This window comes from Convolutriloba macropyga, chromosome 10 (assembly GCF_964194025.1).
Source record: "Convolutriloba macropyga chromosome 10, txConMacr16.3, whole genome shotgun sequence".
Classification (NCBI taxonomy): Eukaryota; Metazoa; Xenacoelomorpha; order Acoela; family Convolutidae; genus Convolutriloba; species Convolutriloba macropyga.
The window spans coordinates 2539415-2556737 of record NC_134477.1 but is presented as its reverse complement, the minus strand read 5'-3'; the positions used below and the strand labels follow the sequence as shown (position 1 = coordinate 2556737).

The following is a 17323-nucleotide window of genomic DNA, read 5'->3' as shown; positions in this document are numbered from 1 at the left end:
TATCCTTATGAACTGGTTTAGAAAACAAAGCTCACATGAGAAAAATTATATTACAAAGAATGTTTAAATACATCACCAGGAAAATGGTGATGTATTTAAATCAACATACAACTTTTCCGTTATAAATCAACATACAACTTGATGTATTTAAATCAACATACAACTTTTCCGGTATAAATCAACATACAACTTTTCCGTTAAGATCGATTACAAATGAAGCTGCAAAATTGTACCGACTCGAATCTATTCAAACAGAGTTCTCACAGCATACTCTGGTAACTTTTGAATCTCATTCCCAAAAGGTCTAGAACGTTCAAATATTACTGCAGGATCAGTTGGTTGAACGCTGATTGAAGTTGTTGAATTTTCATCAGTCAGCAAAATTGGATTGTGCGCCGTTCCATCCTCTATGGAAGGTGTTGTCATTGATGGAGTAGTCGACATATCAGTAGAACCATAGTACTGTGCCGGATCAAAGTTCTGCTGTTCATTTGCTATCCAAGTGCTAGTATCAACACTTAGCTCGCTCCCATCAAAGCTTGACACAGTTTGAAGCAAATCCCCTGACTCCTCCACTGAACTCAAAACTTGATTTACATCCAGGCTAGAGAACCAAGAGTTGGGAATTTGCCTTTCTCCCCGAGGGAAAGTATATTGAATGTTGCCAGCGACGTAGGTAGGTGGAAATTCTGTCCCAGCAACGTGGGGATAGTGGTGCCCACTAATAACAGCAACTTCGTGTCCCATCGCTTGAGTTCCCAGCTGATTCTCCGTAATTGGAACCTGACCCTGATGATGGGTGTCGAACTGTTGTCGCTGGTGTTCAATAATATGCCACACAGTGATGGGTAAAGTGATTACAGACTCAAATAATCCGTTTGATAAGTCTTTAACACTTATCCGAGCAGTCTCCTCAGTGAAGGAAATTGAGTACAGAAGACTGTTGTTTTGCACAGTAAACTCCATTTTGTTCAGATGAGTTGATAGAAGTGGATTTTTTAGAAACAAAAGCAGTTTGTAAATGAACGTGTTGAAAACTGTCAAGTAGAGAGTAAGTTAGAAAACAACAAATTTCACTTTATAGTAGGACAAAAAGAATATCTGAGTTAGAAACAGATAAACGTTACAACTGAAGTAAGCTCTGTAGATAAGAGGAATGTGATTGTAGGAATTCAATTGTATAAAGTTTTGAAGAATAGTTAGCAGGACGATGAGGAACAGAGGTGAAATTAATTTTGAGGAAATGAAAGAGAATGATGATGTCTAACTTTTTCGCTTCTATTTATAGTGAATTCCGTCCAAAAAGAACAAAGTAACCAAAGAAGGAAATATTTTGTAGAAAAAGTGACGTTAGTAACCGAAACAGGAAATGGAAATCATTTAATGTATCCAAGCATGGAAGAATTTGTTATAAAATGATGCTCGTATACGAAGCAGGAACATCAATGCGTGAATAGAAACCAAATATGGTTTTTGAATAATACATTTATCACATGATATGAGTACTTGTTTACTAAATAAGGATAGCTCAGTGGGAACGAATTGACATAATTTACCAAAAATGTCAAGCTCTGATAAATTTGTTCAACTTCGTTAAATTTTAAATCAATCTCGGAAAATAATCCATTTTTGGAACAGAACTTTTGTTTATATATATTTGGGAGCCGAATTCCAAATCGAATTTTTACTCCTTCAGAATTGTAATCTGTATAATAATGAAAAAACAACGCGCTTTGTACAGATGAAGTGATTGCTATGGGGTCAGGAATTGGAATACAGTTCGCTTGTGCTAGATTTCTGTACTGTTCTAAAATTTCGGAAACAGAATTCAAAATAAATAAAACTTCGTACTTGTTAATGTGTAGCTCTGACGATAAATCAAATGATTGTTTCGTTATATAATCATCATATTTGAATTTTTTAATAGAAAATGTTGCATATTAGAATCCTTTACTAAATCGGATTATTCTGTCATTCTGAACGCAATTGTCCAAGAAATTGTAGAAAAAATAGGAATCAACATCAATCTCGTCAACTTTGTAAGCATCGGCAATTCCTTCTTTCCTCTTATATATTTTTTCCAGCAACTGTAAATGATTTTTGATTAAAATTTTTTGCAAATGAGCAAAATTTCACGCAATGCTCTGTCTATGTAAAAGAAATTTAAAATTAAGAAACAATTACACAAAATAAAATCGTTAATCTTCAGAATAATTTCTTTAACACTGGATTTTGTTTGGTTGAGAGGTTCCAAGACAATAACGTTAAGTTGTAAAGTAAATATTTGTTCGTGAAGTATGGATGAATATTTGTTTTCGACATCTTTAACATTGTTGTCAAAGCACATTCATGTCCTAATTTCAATTTTCAATAGGACTAGATTTGTTTGCAAGCACCGAATTCTGTCAATTGCGGATAGACACAAATTTGAATCACAGAGTTTGTAAAGATTGGAACAATTTGTTTGAATTTGTTGTGGCTGGATGAAATATAAAAACTTATATAAAACGTAAAAGAAATGATTAAGAAGATATATAAGAATGATTTGCTATTTTTGAGTTTACGCCAAGGAATGAATTCACACATTTAAAAAGAATGTTTTTAAATATTAAAAGTATTTGTAAATGGAAGAATCTGATTGGTATATTCATTATGTTCTAGAATGTTCGGTTATGACAACAAGCTTCTTAAAATGGAAACGATAAATTTCCATATATGGAGTGATGCGTCATCGCTGCGTTCCCTAAATGTACAACAATAATTTCTTTCATTCTCACTTTGTTATTGTCACAATTAGTTGCTCGTCACAATACCCGAATTTGTTTCATCTTGAATTTGGTTCATCTCTCGATAGAAATCTCCCAGTGAAGTGCACAAAGTGCAACAAAATGGTGGTGAAGAAGAATATGGCAAGACACAAGCAGTCTTGTGATAGTGGGACTCTATTTTGTCCCAAATGTCCACATTTCAGTACAAAGAAGAAAGAAGACATGAATTACCACATTGCTAAGCATCACGCTCCTAAGAATACAAAGCTAAGTACTATGTGTACTGTATGCTTGGAGGAGTTTTCGAGTTTCTATTCTCTTCAACAACACAAGAGGAGAAAGCTTGGAACTTCAACAAAAGTTGGAACAAAATCGAGTGAAAAGCTTAAAGAAGTTCTAGAATCAGAGGAGCTGGAAAAGTACAACGAGCAGCTACAACAAGAACTTAGTGCTTGCCAGCACTTTTTTGACGATACTGAGATGGCAAATGGAAGACATCAAGTGTTCAACTTCAAGCTGTCCAAGCTCGATCCTCATGAAATTAAAAAAGTTGAAAGAAGTATTCGAAAAACTCAACTGTGCAGCCAAAGTCAACTTAGCTCTAGGATTTATATTAAGAAATGTGGATACGGACGAATAAAGATACTTCTACGCTCACAAGAACAAAACTTTCTTCGAGAAATCTCATCTACTCTGTTCCAAAGGAGACTTAGTCTCTCATCAGGACAGGATTGAAAAGATGGATTTAGTGGAGACGTGTGCACAGGAGAGGGAAAATACAAAGTGGCGATTTGCTTTGACTACTAACGTAACCATATTTTGCGCTCTCCTAAAATCCATTCCAATGGGATGTATCGATGCTGTTCTTCCTGAACAGTTACTCAGACGACCAGATGAGATTTCTCTCGTATCGAATGGCTATGGTGAGAATTACAAAAATTATCTTTGCTTATTCCGAGCTATAGCTGTTGACTTATATGGATCATCGGAGCTTGAGATTAATGCAAAAAGTTTGCTTAGTGCATTCCTCCATGAATCTGGACAATACGCAATCAATTTCAGAGGGCTATCGATCGATCATCTTGTATTTGTTGAAAATGCGATAAAGCACAACATATTTATTTACGATATTGACATTGAAGATGGAGATTTTGTTGGTGGACTTGCGAGGAGAAGTATTGAAATGTATGAGAAAAATATTAATTTATTACGTTACAACAACCACATATGCTATGTGGATGATATTAACATATTCTTTAAACGATTCCGTTGTCCCAGTTGCGATACGTTCATTCAGAAAGCGGGAAATTTCAACCGCCATGTTAAAACGTGTAAAGATATAGTACAGCATATTTACCCAAAGAGTGTGTATACATTGCGCGAGACCTTATTTGATAAGCTTGACGGATTTGGAATTTCCTACAACGATGATCAAAAATTGTTAAAGAACTTGGCTATTTTTGACTTTGAATCGATATGTGTACCCTCCGACCAATTAAAAGATACAAACACAGCCACTTGGATTGGAAAGCATGAACCAAACTCTGTCTCTATTTCCTCCAATTTAATTGATGAACCTGTCTTCCTGTGTGATAAAGATCCGAAAGCTCTCATTATATCTTCTGTTGAAGCTATTGAAGACTTAGTAAACAAAAGTAAAACTGAAATGTGGACAAAGTTTTCCTCTATTGAAGCAATAATCAGAGCACGAGTTAACGCAATTGTTGAAAATTTAATTAAAAGAAAGGAACAAAACGCTTCAACATTTGAGTGTGAATATGAACGTACCGAAGAAGATGATGAAGCTGATATGTCTACGCAATTTCTCCAAATGCAGAAAAACCAGCTTTTGGACTTACAGCAACACTTTGAGCGTTATGTGAACACTTTACCTGTGTTCGGATTCAATAGTGGAAAATATGATTTAAATCACATTAAGTCCTATCTCCTACCCTATCTTATTCATGAGCGCGACATTCAAACTACTGTTATTAAAAAAGCAAATCACTTTGTTTCTCTTAAGTTTGGTGATGTACAGTTTCTCGATATCCTCAACTTTCTCGGTGGAGCTACATCACTTGATTCTTTCCTTAAAGCATAAAAGACAAATGAGACTAAAGGATTCTTCCCCTATGAGTGGTTTGACTCTCCCGAAAAGCTCGATGCAACTTTTCTCCATCCTTAAGACTGTTTCTTTAGCAAACTGAGAAACTATAATCCACTGGAGAAGGAATTTACTGATTTCACTAAATTGCTTAACAGTGGATTTTCTCAACAACAGTCATTTAAAAAGTTGAGGTTGAAGAATGTTCCTCCATCTGGAATTGACAATTACAATTACCTGAAAGTGGTCTGGGAGCAAGAAAAAATGTCTACATTCAGAGATTTTGTCAAGTGGTACAACAACAAGGATGTTGTTCCAACACTGGAGGCAATGCAAAAAATGATGGAGTTTTATCACAACAAGGGTATCGATATGCTAAAACTCGGATGTACACTTCCGAACTTGGCTAATATCTGTCTTCACAAGTCAACAAACCACAAGTTTTTTCCATTTGTTGAAGCTGACAAAGATTTACATGACAAAATACGTGAGGATATGACTGGTGGTCCATCTATTGTTTTTACTAGAAAAGCAGTAGTTGATCAGACCTTCATACGAAACTCTGTCCCTAGCCATTTCTATCCCTTTTCAATGTGTCGAGAAATGCCCACTGGACTATACACTCGATGGGAATTTGATACGGATTCTCAAAGTTCAGGGCTCGAACAAACAGATTTCGAACATTTGAGAACATGGTTATGTCATATCTTCAATCACAACGTTCCGAATGTAAAATTGAGAGCCACTACACAACCGGAAAACAGAAGAAGATTGATTGTTTTAGCGTAGACTGATTTTGCACACATTGTAATACGGTGTTTGCAGCCATGGGTTGTTACTTTCATTTCTGTCCTTGTCAGGAAGCTAAAGCAAGTCTCTCGGAAGAGAAAACACAGAGAGGGATTAGAAAAAGAGAACATGATGAATTGAGAAGAGATTACTTAAAAAGTAAAGGATATAAGATTGTTGAAATCTGGGCGTGTAAATGGTGGGAAAGTGTTAAAGAAGAAGAAAATGTCAGAAATCACGTGAGAAAGAACTTGCCTTTCAAATTACCTTTGAAGCAAGAGTCTTTACTAGCTAAAATAAGAGATGGGGAGATGTTTGGATATGTACAATGTGATTTGGAAGTTCCCACAGGTTTGAAGTACAAGTTTTCGAATTGCCCGCCTATTTTTAAAAATTTCAACGTTAGTCGAGCTGATATTGGGGATTATATGACAGATTACGCTGTCGAAAACAACTTACTGAAGCAACCTCAGCGAATGCTAATTTCAAGTTTTAATCTGGAAAATGGAACAATTATTACTCCCCTACTAATTTTCTACATCAGCCTCGGTCTGAAATGTACGAGAATTTATAGATTTGTACAGTACACGCCGCGCAAATGTTTCAACACCTTTGTACAGTCAGTGGTAGACGCTAGAAGAGGTGGAGATGAAAATCCTGATTCCAGCGTTGTTGCTGAGACTATGAAATTATTGAGTAATAGCTCTTACGGTTATCAGATTATGGACAGAAGCAAACATACAGAAACCAAATATTTGAACGATGAGAAGACGCACAAAGCAATCAATGGGAAAATGTTTAAGCGGTTGATCAATGTCTCAAAACAGCTTTACGAAGTTGAGCTAGCAAAATCAAAAATTGAACACGGCGAACCTATAATAGTTGGATTCTTCATACTTCAGTACGCTAAATTACGTATGTTGGAGCTCTACTATAACTTCTTTGACAGATTTTGCGACGTGGATAAATTCGAGGAGTTAGAGATGGATACAGATTCTCTCTATTTAGCATTAGCTCTTGAGAATTTGTATGATTATATTCGACCTGCTAAAAAACAAGAATGGGAAGCATTGAGACAGCAGGACTGTAACGACTCTTTCCAAGCAGATGCTATTCAAAATTTCTTCCCTAGAACATGTTGTTCTAAGCATAAGAAGCATGATAAACGGGAACCAGGACTTTTCAAGGAAGAATTCAGATGTACGGAAATGATTTGTCTTTGTAGCAAAACTTATTGTTGCTACGATGCACAGTCTGACAAATACAAGTTCAGCAGTAAAGCTCTCAATAAACGAACACTAGAAGAGAACGGAGATGGACCGATGGATCAATATCGACGTGTGATGGATGAAATTATCAATCTTACTTCAACAAATAGAGGGTTCAGAACAATAAACCATTGTGTTGCTACGTATGAGCAGACAAAGAAGGGACTGTCCTATTTCTACGCTAAGCGTATTGTTCAGTCTGACGGTATTCATACAGCACCACTCAACATATAACTTAAATCCTTTTACTAGAGCACAATTCTTTAGTATTCTCTTTTACATTTATACTGTGTCTGTAATTTTATACAATTTTAATTCATTTTTTTCTATCATTGAATTTTTTCCAATTAATGAGCGCGCAAAAGACATTTGTTACACAATTGATTCAAACAATTAGGGGAACAATCTTTGCAATTGACCTAAAATTTGTAAACAAAAATTCAACATGTCACATAATTACCACTCAGATAACTAGGGTAATTGAAAAACCCCACCAATTGATTTCACAATTAAATAACATAAAATTTGTAAACAAAAATCAACCTGCCACATAATTACCACTCATATAATTACAGCAATTAATTACCCACGCCAATTCTATTGTTCTCAAGTAAACACTTAATAACTACACAAACATTGATATTTTCCCCTCAAAATTTCAGCCAATCAGGAGCCTCTCCGAACCTACCCCCCACAATTGCTCCGACTATACTACTAAAAAATGTACATGCACAAATACATACACAAAACCTATACCCTATCGTAATACATGGCGGCACCTAATCAATACATGTCCGCGGCTATAACTAATCTTAATACATGTCGGCGACTATTACTAATCCTAATACATGTAGGCGGCTATTACTAATCTTAATACATGTCGGCGGCTATTACTAATCTTAATACATGTCGGCGCTTATAACTAATCTTAATACATATCGCCGGCTATAACTAATTTTAATACATGGAGCCTAATCTTAATACATGCAACCTAATCTTAATACATTAACCCCGCTATACCTAATCTTAATACATGCTAATTCATTCCCTATCTTAATACGTTAGGGAGGACCCAAATCCCGAAAAATACGCTATACCCTATCTTAATAAATGGGGGACCTCACCCCCCCCCCCCGGGGGAGTGTAGCTCACTATATTACTACTAATTTGGATGTACTGTATAAAAGATGTTTACATTTGTCTACTGATTTTCACATGTCTTTCAATTTTCGATTGCTGACAAAAACTCGCAAATGCCGAAGAAAGTGCGACAAAAGCAAACCTAAAGTGAGTTTCAGAAAGCGAATATTAATTTCCAAAAAGTTCCCAACAGCCCCTTAAAAAACTTCGTCTCGAATAAGGTACTTACTGAAGGTTGTTTTTTGTGACGTCCTCAATTTGAAACGTCCCCAAATACGTATTTGAAAAGATGGTTTTTAACAACAAAATGCCTTATTAGAAACTTAAAGTCGTCATTTAAAAAAAACAGTTTGCTTGATCACGTCTAATGAGTCTTGACTTTTTTGGTCAATCTTTTATAAAAATCTTTGAGGTAAATAAACGGACACAACACTCAAATAATGGAAGGAAATTTAAACCATTAATTCTACCAATGAAATTTAATAAAAATTAATTAAAACTGTTTTTACTATTTTTTTTTACCAATACCCTTATCAAAGTTATCATTTGCCGGCATTTTTTGTTAGCCACAATCATGGTGCTTTTCTTTTTTGAAGTTTGAGAACAAAAATAAATCAAATTTAGTTTTTAACGCAAATGTTCTGAGATGACGTTGAAAACAAGGACATATTGATTGAAACTTAAAACTTACATTGATGTAACTTTTTACGTTTGTATTGATATGCACACTCACCTAATTTGTGTCGTAATTTCTCAGTTAACATCTTATGTACTTAAGGTTTCTCAAACAAGAAAATTAAATTTGCGTTTTCGCAATTTACCAATTGAAGAGTTTCGCAAATGATATGTAGCAATAAATCGCTTCAGCTTTCTTACAGTCCAAACATCAGTTTTCATCCATATAGTAGAAAACAATTTGCTAACTTTGATTTCTCTCAATTTTTGATGCTAGACGTTTAATGCAAAGTCATACATGAAAATTACTTTAAGAAAAAGAATAATTACGGGTCTAAATCACGTTTACAAAAGAATTAATAGTTTATAGAGACCCGGTTTAAACATGCGTGATGGTTCACACGAGGACTATATGTGCGTTAATTGATAGACAAGTCAGACAATATCCAGCCATGTTCACACCCACCCAGACTACAAGCAGTCATTTTAGCTCGCTCCGCGTATGACCGTGTTTTTTGAGCTGGTCACTTGTACGCACAAGGATATTTAACAGAACTCAGTTATTAATTAATCATTTAAAAATTTTCTTATTTTATTTATTAAAAAAATTGTTTAGTTTACCCATCTAGAATGACTTTTAGTTTTTCAGGATCATTTGCAATATTGCACCCTAATATTTAACTTTGACACTTATTTGAGAATTATTAGCATGAGACTGATATCTCCTGCTTTGTAAATGCCCTCCCGTGACGAACTCTAAGAACGATTCAGTACTGGGCGCGCATAGATTCCAGTTTTTCAAATAAAATCAGTACTGAATTATTACAAAATCAATTAATCGGTCATATCAGGTCATATCGGTCGTATCTTGGCAGTTTGATTCCAAAGTCAAAACTAGTTTTTCAAAAATTTTTGAGTAAAAGTTCAAGTGCACTCTTCAGGGATTAGTTTTCATCCATTTCCCAGCGGTGTTTTTAAAACACAGATTGGTCAGTCAGTAACCCCGGGGTCAGAGGAGTCACATTCATCCGTTTTCATTTGGTTATTACATTGACATTTTCAGCAGTTTGAATCCAAACTACAGCCCAAAATTAGCCGAAATCGCCAAATTTTTGTAATTTTTAGATATACCAAATGTCAAAATTGTCTAACCATTGCAAAATTGTTAACTGGGGAACATATCGGATGTCTTTTTGCTGTCTCGAGGTCCTATAATCCGAAATCAAATCCAAACAAAATTTGGTTCAGAGCACTAACGGGTACCGAGCAACAACAGGAATCAATTCACAACTTGGAAATTATGCAAATGCCTCAACTTTTGTTAGTACAAAGCCAATGTTGCCCTCAGTCAGTTCTAGTGTTTTGAATAATTTAATAATCAAATCGTAATAATAACTTGTATTGGTTACAATGGGTCCTTTGCGCAAGAAGTTTGCAAAGGGGATTTTGTGAAAGAAGATATTGCGCGCTTTCTTGGACATTTTTCAGCTTGCTGATTTTTATCTCTTTTTCTATTTGATTTTTTTTCATTTTGAAACCCAAGCTTTTCCATGTTATTCAATTTGTCCTTAAAGAACGATTGTAGAATCAGTATAAACAAACGTCTGGCGAGTAAAGTATTTGACATGAATCAGTGCATGAATCAGTACTGTTGGGGAATTACATTTAGACATGCCCAGAACTGTTTCCTACTTGGAGTTCAGTACAGGCTCTCGCTTTGGTCTGAGAGCAAAAATTTTAATGAGCGTTGAAATTGAAACATTGATAGTATATTAAGCAGCAATATAAATGCGTAGAATCATAAATTTCAAGTATATATATATTTAAATTTTAAAAAAGTGACAATTTGAAAAACAAGTAGGCTGGGTAGTGTGCGTTCACACATAAAGTTCCAACCCTCTCGTCCAAAGGAGGAGAGATCGGAAACTTCCAAAATTTTACATATCTTTTGAATAATTAAAATTTAAAAATCATTTAAAAATCAAACAATTGAAACCATTAACTGAGAACAAAACACGATGTCTATATTTAAGAAAACACTAAACAACATAAGAAAAAGGAATCAGATAAAACCTGAACAAAACAGGATGACCTGGACTTTAATAGGTAAGATTTGAGACCTGTCAATTGTGAGGCCCGGTAACAGTTCGACAAAGATGAGCAAAAATATCACCGTTCAAAAAAAGGTTTCTATTTTTGAAAACAACCAATTGCAATTCAAATAAAAAATCCAATGAATATCAAATTGGCTCATCAACAAGTTTAGTTTTTACGTCAAAGGAAGCAATTGAAAGCTGGCATTATTCATAAAATATCAAAGCGGCGTTGCAAACGATTATCATGGAAAACGTATTCATGAAAAACATTAAATATCTTCAATTGCATAATTTTTCAACGCTTTTTGGGCAACCCGGTTAGTGTGATAAGGTTGCAATAAGACAAAAAACTTAGAAATGGGCAGGTTTCTAAACAGCACACTTCTTTTATCAAAATTTGTAGTACCAAAGCCAAGAAACCGTTAGTTGAAAATAAAACCAATATAAGGATTAGATCTTGGTTTCCTGTAAAGTTGATGCGAATTGCCAAGGTAGAGGCCAAGCTAAAAAACCAACAAATTTCAAAGGTTAAATTGTTAGAGCTCAAAAATTCGTTGATTTTGTTTTCAAATAAGTTTTAAAAGATGATTTGTTAAAAAGCTTAAACAAACTACAAGCTTTCTTTTTTAACTAGAAACAGATTAATTTACAACTGCCCAGGAACTTAGTTGGGCTTTTTGTTAGTGTGGTCGAGTCATAACACGACAGAAACGTCAGATACGGCTTAAGGACAGAACTCATGATTTCACAAAAAAAATTTAAAAGACAGTGTTGAATCATTAGAACTATGAGTTTATTGAAAACTATTAAAAACTTTGAGTTGAGAAAATATTTGAATTTTCCGCTTGCATCTTTATCAAAATATTTATAAAAACACATTTCAAAGCTCTAAAATTGTCAAAAAAACAAAGTGAGGAGTGCAAATTTTGTTTGTATCAAAGGAAAATTTATGAGTTCTGTCAAAATGAGATTAAGTTACTTGTTAACGACAATGAGAACAAAATGTCGGAAGTAAAGAAACATTTTCTTTAAAAAAAATTGAAAGTCGAAAACGATGTTAGCCATAAACAGAGATCAGTAGATAGACTCATTTAAATTTTTATAGAAACAACTGAAATTTTTGGTTGGCAAGAATACGCCGTACGTCAACAAAAGAACCACAAATTGTATTAAAAGCAAAAAAACTCAAATTAAATTTTTGAGATATCTTCTTGCAACCGTTTAAACTGTAGGATGTTCGCTAAAACTTTTCAGAATCTTCTTTTGCAAACTCTTTCAATGCCAATTTGAAATATCCTTGTGGTAAAAAATTGAAAAGCGAGCAAATTACAACCTAAAATAAAAGCAAATCAATTGAAAGAGCATTTTTGACATCACTTCAAATAAGTTTCTGACTGTATGTATCGAGATCAGGCTACATGGGGAAAAATAGATTTAAAACATTGGCAAACAGCAAAGCATCAGTGCGATTTTCTTAAAAGAAACATATTCAAAAGCCTAAGAGGCATAAAAACACAATTGAAAGAATTGCATAGCTCCACTTGTAGGTCTTAGAGGACCCAATTGAATCCTTGATTAGTATGGTGAATTCTTGAGGTTGCAAAACCTAGCCACAGTTTACTGTAAAACAAGTAAAACGATTAAATTTTCCATGCGTTTGCAAAAATGATCAATTAGCAGGTGAAATTTTTCAATAAACAAAAAACAAATTATGCATTTTGCTTAATTATTGTTTTAATTTTCCGAAAAACCGGCAAAATTTTGATTCAAAAAGACTCCAATAGGAAACGAAGCCACCACCATAATATTTTGGAAATTTCAAACTTTATGGTACTTTATGTCTCTGCTTGAAGCATTTTTAAACAAAGTGGTTAAAAAAAGCGTTTGTCGCCATTTTTGATTTAAAAAGTCTAAAAATCAAAAAAATTAGCAATAATACCAACCAAAATACTCGGATAAAAGCAATCGACCAGCCTTCTCTATCCTTAAAACTAAAACCAATAAGATTGTTGTTATCACATTTGACAAATATTGACAAACATTTGGTCGAAAAATACGGAAAATGTGAACAAAAAAAACGGATTTCGTCTACTCTTTACAAAATGTTCAACCTCTATAACTCTGTAAAAAAACAAAAATAATAAATATCTTTTTAATTCCATATTCTACGGTGGACAGGCTTTCTAATGATACCAGTCTCAACTCTACGATGAATATATCGATCGGCGAAAATTGGCTGTACAAAAAAATTTGAGTATAAAGTTATAGAGTTTCTCCTCCCACAAGTGGGTCGGAGCAAAAAACATTTGTGGTCTAACGATGAGAAGTAAAACACTGTCATAAATGATCCAATTTTTGACACATCCCAACCCGGGCAACCAGAAACGCAGCTTACCTGATAACTGGTACTGAATAATGAAGATCGCCCCCCAGTAGCTGAAGAAGCTCCCCCAGACACACCCCCACCTGATCTGAGCCCGGTTGAAGAGGCAGTGGACACTTTGTTCACACGACCAGACATAATTCTCAGTGAAAACAAGTAGTGACTTTCCGATGCACCAAATTGAGTTTTAAAATTGTAAATTATAAATTGTCAATTATAAATTGTAAGTTATAAATTGTTAATTATAACTTATGAAATTAGTTTACCAGTTATAACTGAGGATTATCAGTAATAAAAATTGAAATAAGGAATTTTAATGACAATTAAGATTTTCCGTAGAAAGAATTCTAATGTTCTGAAAAAACAAATCTTTGAGCGGGCTAATGTCAGCCCAAAACTCGTCAACAACTTTTTAAGAAATTTATTGCGAGCCAAATTTAGTTTTTGCGTTGAAAAGTCAATTAAACGAATTGTTGAGCTCAGTGGTCATTTTTGACAGTCTTTTAAAGGTCATTTTAACAAAGAGAATTCAAAATCAAAAGTTAGAGTTATTTTTCGGTAAAAACCATGCCTAAATCACATGCATGTTAAATACCATAAACAAAACTGAGTTTAATCAAATTTAATATTGAATTCGAAAAAAAGTTAGAAGACGAGTTTTTTTTAATTGTAAACCATTAGTTTATCATATAGTGACATTTAGCAAAATTTATCAGCAATCAAAAAATTTTGCAAAAATAATGATTTTTCGGTTGTAATACGGAAATGTAGGCTCATTAAACGCTTGAGCGAACAGAATAATATCATTGTTTATTATCATTGTTATAAAACGTGTATGTCTATATGGTTTATTTGTTTGTTTGTTTGTTGAAATAAAAAATGGACTTGGTTTCTTTATTTGTTCACGTTCTTGTTATTACACAGTGTGTACTGTGCACCTGTTTATGATTAGTTTACATCCTTAGGGAAAATAGAACTCCTTCCCAATTTTTCCCAATTTTCCCAGTATTATTCTGGCCATTTGAAGGGATTGAGGGGAGATTAAAGCAAGGAAAATTATGCGTTTTGTTCCTACCGTTCGCCTGGTGAAAATTTGAATAGAAAACAATTATACAGGTATTAACAATCAATTAGGATCGAATTAAGTTCGAGTAATACAATAGGGTTTAGTCAAATTCCTTCAGCAATATTTTACTCGTTTCTATGGATGACCCCAAGTTTCATTGGGAACTGAAAAAAAAGACTATAAAGTGGTAATTTGCTTAAAATGACGCGTTGTCAATACCTCGAATTGTCTTAAATTCTTTTGATCCTTTAGGCCTTAAACTTAGCTTAAAAAACATCCTTAACGATATGAGAAAACTGATTGTTTGAATTCCACATTGGGACATGGTGGACAGATACTTAGATTTTCTATTTTCTAATAATTTATTTTAATAAACTCTAACCTGTGCAATCAAAGAAAATTAACATTTTCTTCATATGAGTTCTCAAAAACCATCTGATAATCTTGTCTGATAATCTTCAGGCTTGTGTGAACAAAATATTGATGGTTTTTCATTGATAACAAAACTGCAATGATAAACAAAAGATCTCGTGCTTCAGTGTGCATAGCACTGGATAATCCAACTTGATTGTCAAGATTTTTGGAAAAATTTAATTGCTGTCATTGAATGCATTTCTTAGGATTACAGAAAAGCAACTACAAACAGCCTCTCTAGAAGAGTAGTTGAGTGCTCTTATAACACGACAGATACATTTTCTAACTCTCAATTTGATGATATTATTTTAAAAGGATCCATTTGACCTTCTATTTTTGAATTGTAGAAATTACTTTAAGAAAATTAACTAACCAATCACAAAATTGAAAAGTAGGTGAACCCAATCAAATGGCAAAGAAAACAAATTGATGGTGGTGGTAGCAGTAACACCAGAAATCTATATTCCATAGAAGAGTTAGTTACAACCTAGGTTGAGACAGAAACCGGCATGTCCAGACCGTCTCAAAGGAAAGTGTCGATGTCTACACCGTCCCAGACGGAAAGATCTCATGTCCAGACATTCGTACCTTCTCCAGAGTTTCGTGAGTTCACTGAATTCTTGTGCGTCCATGTTCAGACCTTCGTGCGTTCATGTCCAGACTTTCATGCTTTCAAAGTCAGACAAACTGCAATAATACATAACATATATACTAGAAATTAACATAACTTATTCATTTCTTATGTTCATCCTCAAAATCAATAACTGGTTTGTAAAGTATTGAAAACCTTTGCCTAAACTTAAAAAATTAAATGAAATTTTTGGCCAAATTTGATATAGTAATCGCTGTAAGGCATGATTTTGTTTTCGTTTTCAACATCGGCTACTTTTGTAACACTAAGAGTAACAGTTTTAATAACAACCTTAAAGGCCGAGTGCATTTTTTTCACAATCGACATATTGCAATTGATATTTTGGACTCAAGTGAGTTTCAACTTTCAGCATTGAAGGCTGCCACTTGGTGGGTACTCTGGAGTAAGAGTGTTAAGTCATCTAATAGATAATTTTTTCAACACGGCTGGAAAAAAATAGTGTGTTCATGTCCATACTTTCGTGCACTAATGTTCAAACTTTCTTGCGTTTATGTTCAGACTTTCGTGTGTTCATGTTAAGATTTTTGTGCGTTTTTTGATGTAATTTTGAACACATGATGCCCCCTGCGTTCATCTTCGGTCTGAGCATACTTGATTCCGCCTGTGACTCCAACCTGGGAACCATTTTTTTGCATTTTCTTGTTCTTGAATCACCTTTCCCCAAAATCAAGTAATTTGATGTTTGATGGAAAATTGCAATTTGAATTTGCAGAAATACTTCTGCTCCATTTTTCCTTCATCAGTAATCAAATTTTTTTTCGATAGTACCATTTTTTTGTTGATTATTTTCAGTTTCGTAAACTCGTCAGCGTCTAATTTCAATAAACTTTTCAGGAAACATGAAAAAATATAATGTTTCTGATATATATGACACTGAAGAAAACATTGCGATTCTCTGCGTTATCTAATCACGAGGAACACAGTTTTTGAATCAAGTAAACATTATTGTTTAAAAGTCTTGCTTGGTTTGCTACAAAATCGGTTGCTTCATTATACCTAGCCTTTCAAATCCAAATTTCTCTCCGATCTCTTTTTTATATCTCGAGAAAATTCATATTTTCTCGACTAACTTTGAAGAGAGCACAGAACTTCCGTTGTATCTTTTAAATTCACCTGCATTCTATTTTGAATTTGTTAAAAACACCAAAAAATTGCTTTGTGCTTCATTTAATCTGACTTCTCTGAATATGGAGGCACAAACCGATGATGATCTACTGCATAACGTAGTTTTTATTTAATTATTACCTCCAGGTCCGCTATGAAAAAACTGACGAACGGAGGCAGAAAATCTGTACATTATAGATCTCTTTTTTTTTTTTAAAAAAAGAAAACATTATTAATTCCTTTGAGTATGAACTATAAAATACAGAACATAGTTTAAAGGCAATGTAGTGTTAAGAAGTATAAATGAAACAAACGTCACATATTGTGAAAGTTTAAAATTGTATTAAATTTACAATGTGCTAAAATATCGACAAATTAAGAGAGATGAATTATAATTGAGAAAACTTTTTTAAAATACTAATTCTACAATTAACATTTTCGAGAAAAGAGTAAATTTTAAAAAATTTTTAGCATCACTCGTTTTGTTGAAACATCTGCTGAAATATCTGCCAGGTTTCCGTTGAGCTTCTCGATATAATAAATTAACACGTTTTGCAGATTTGTTATCAAATTTCTAAATATTCAGCAGATTATTCATATGTTTGTTGACTTACAACCACAGCTGAACAATTCAATTCACTTCACTAGTTTATCTGCGTGAGTTCCTATGAAGTTGTGTAGAACAAAATCTTCCTGACCATAGTATATTTCTGCATATTGTAGGCTATTTGGGATAATCAAGAACACAGAAAAAAAATGTGTTGAAGCCGGTCAAAATATCGAGACGAGTGTCCAGTTCAGAAAATTTGAACAATATCGACAGCATATGGGTAGAAGGAGAACGAACTTCAACAACATCACTCA

General features: G+C 33.9%; 1 protein-coding gene across 1 annotated transcript in view; it reads right to left on the bottom strand.

Annotated features, from left to right (window-relative positions):
* LOC142348239 (uncharacterized) overlaps positions 1-14145 on the bottom strand; it is a 32462-nt gene extending 18317 nt beyond the window's left edge. The window contains exons 1-2 of the mRNA XM_075399528.1: positions 13899-14145; positions 13236-13578 (exon numbers count right to left, since the gene is read on the bottom strand). Of these exons, the coding sequence (XP_075255643.1) occupies positions 13236-13361 (126 nt within the window). The 5' untranslated portion in view covers positions 13362-13578; positions 13899-14145. The remainder of the gene's footprint in view (positions 1-13235; positions 13579-13898) is intronic.
* Positions 14146-17323: the final 3178 nt, after the last annotated feature.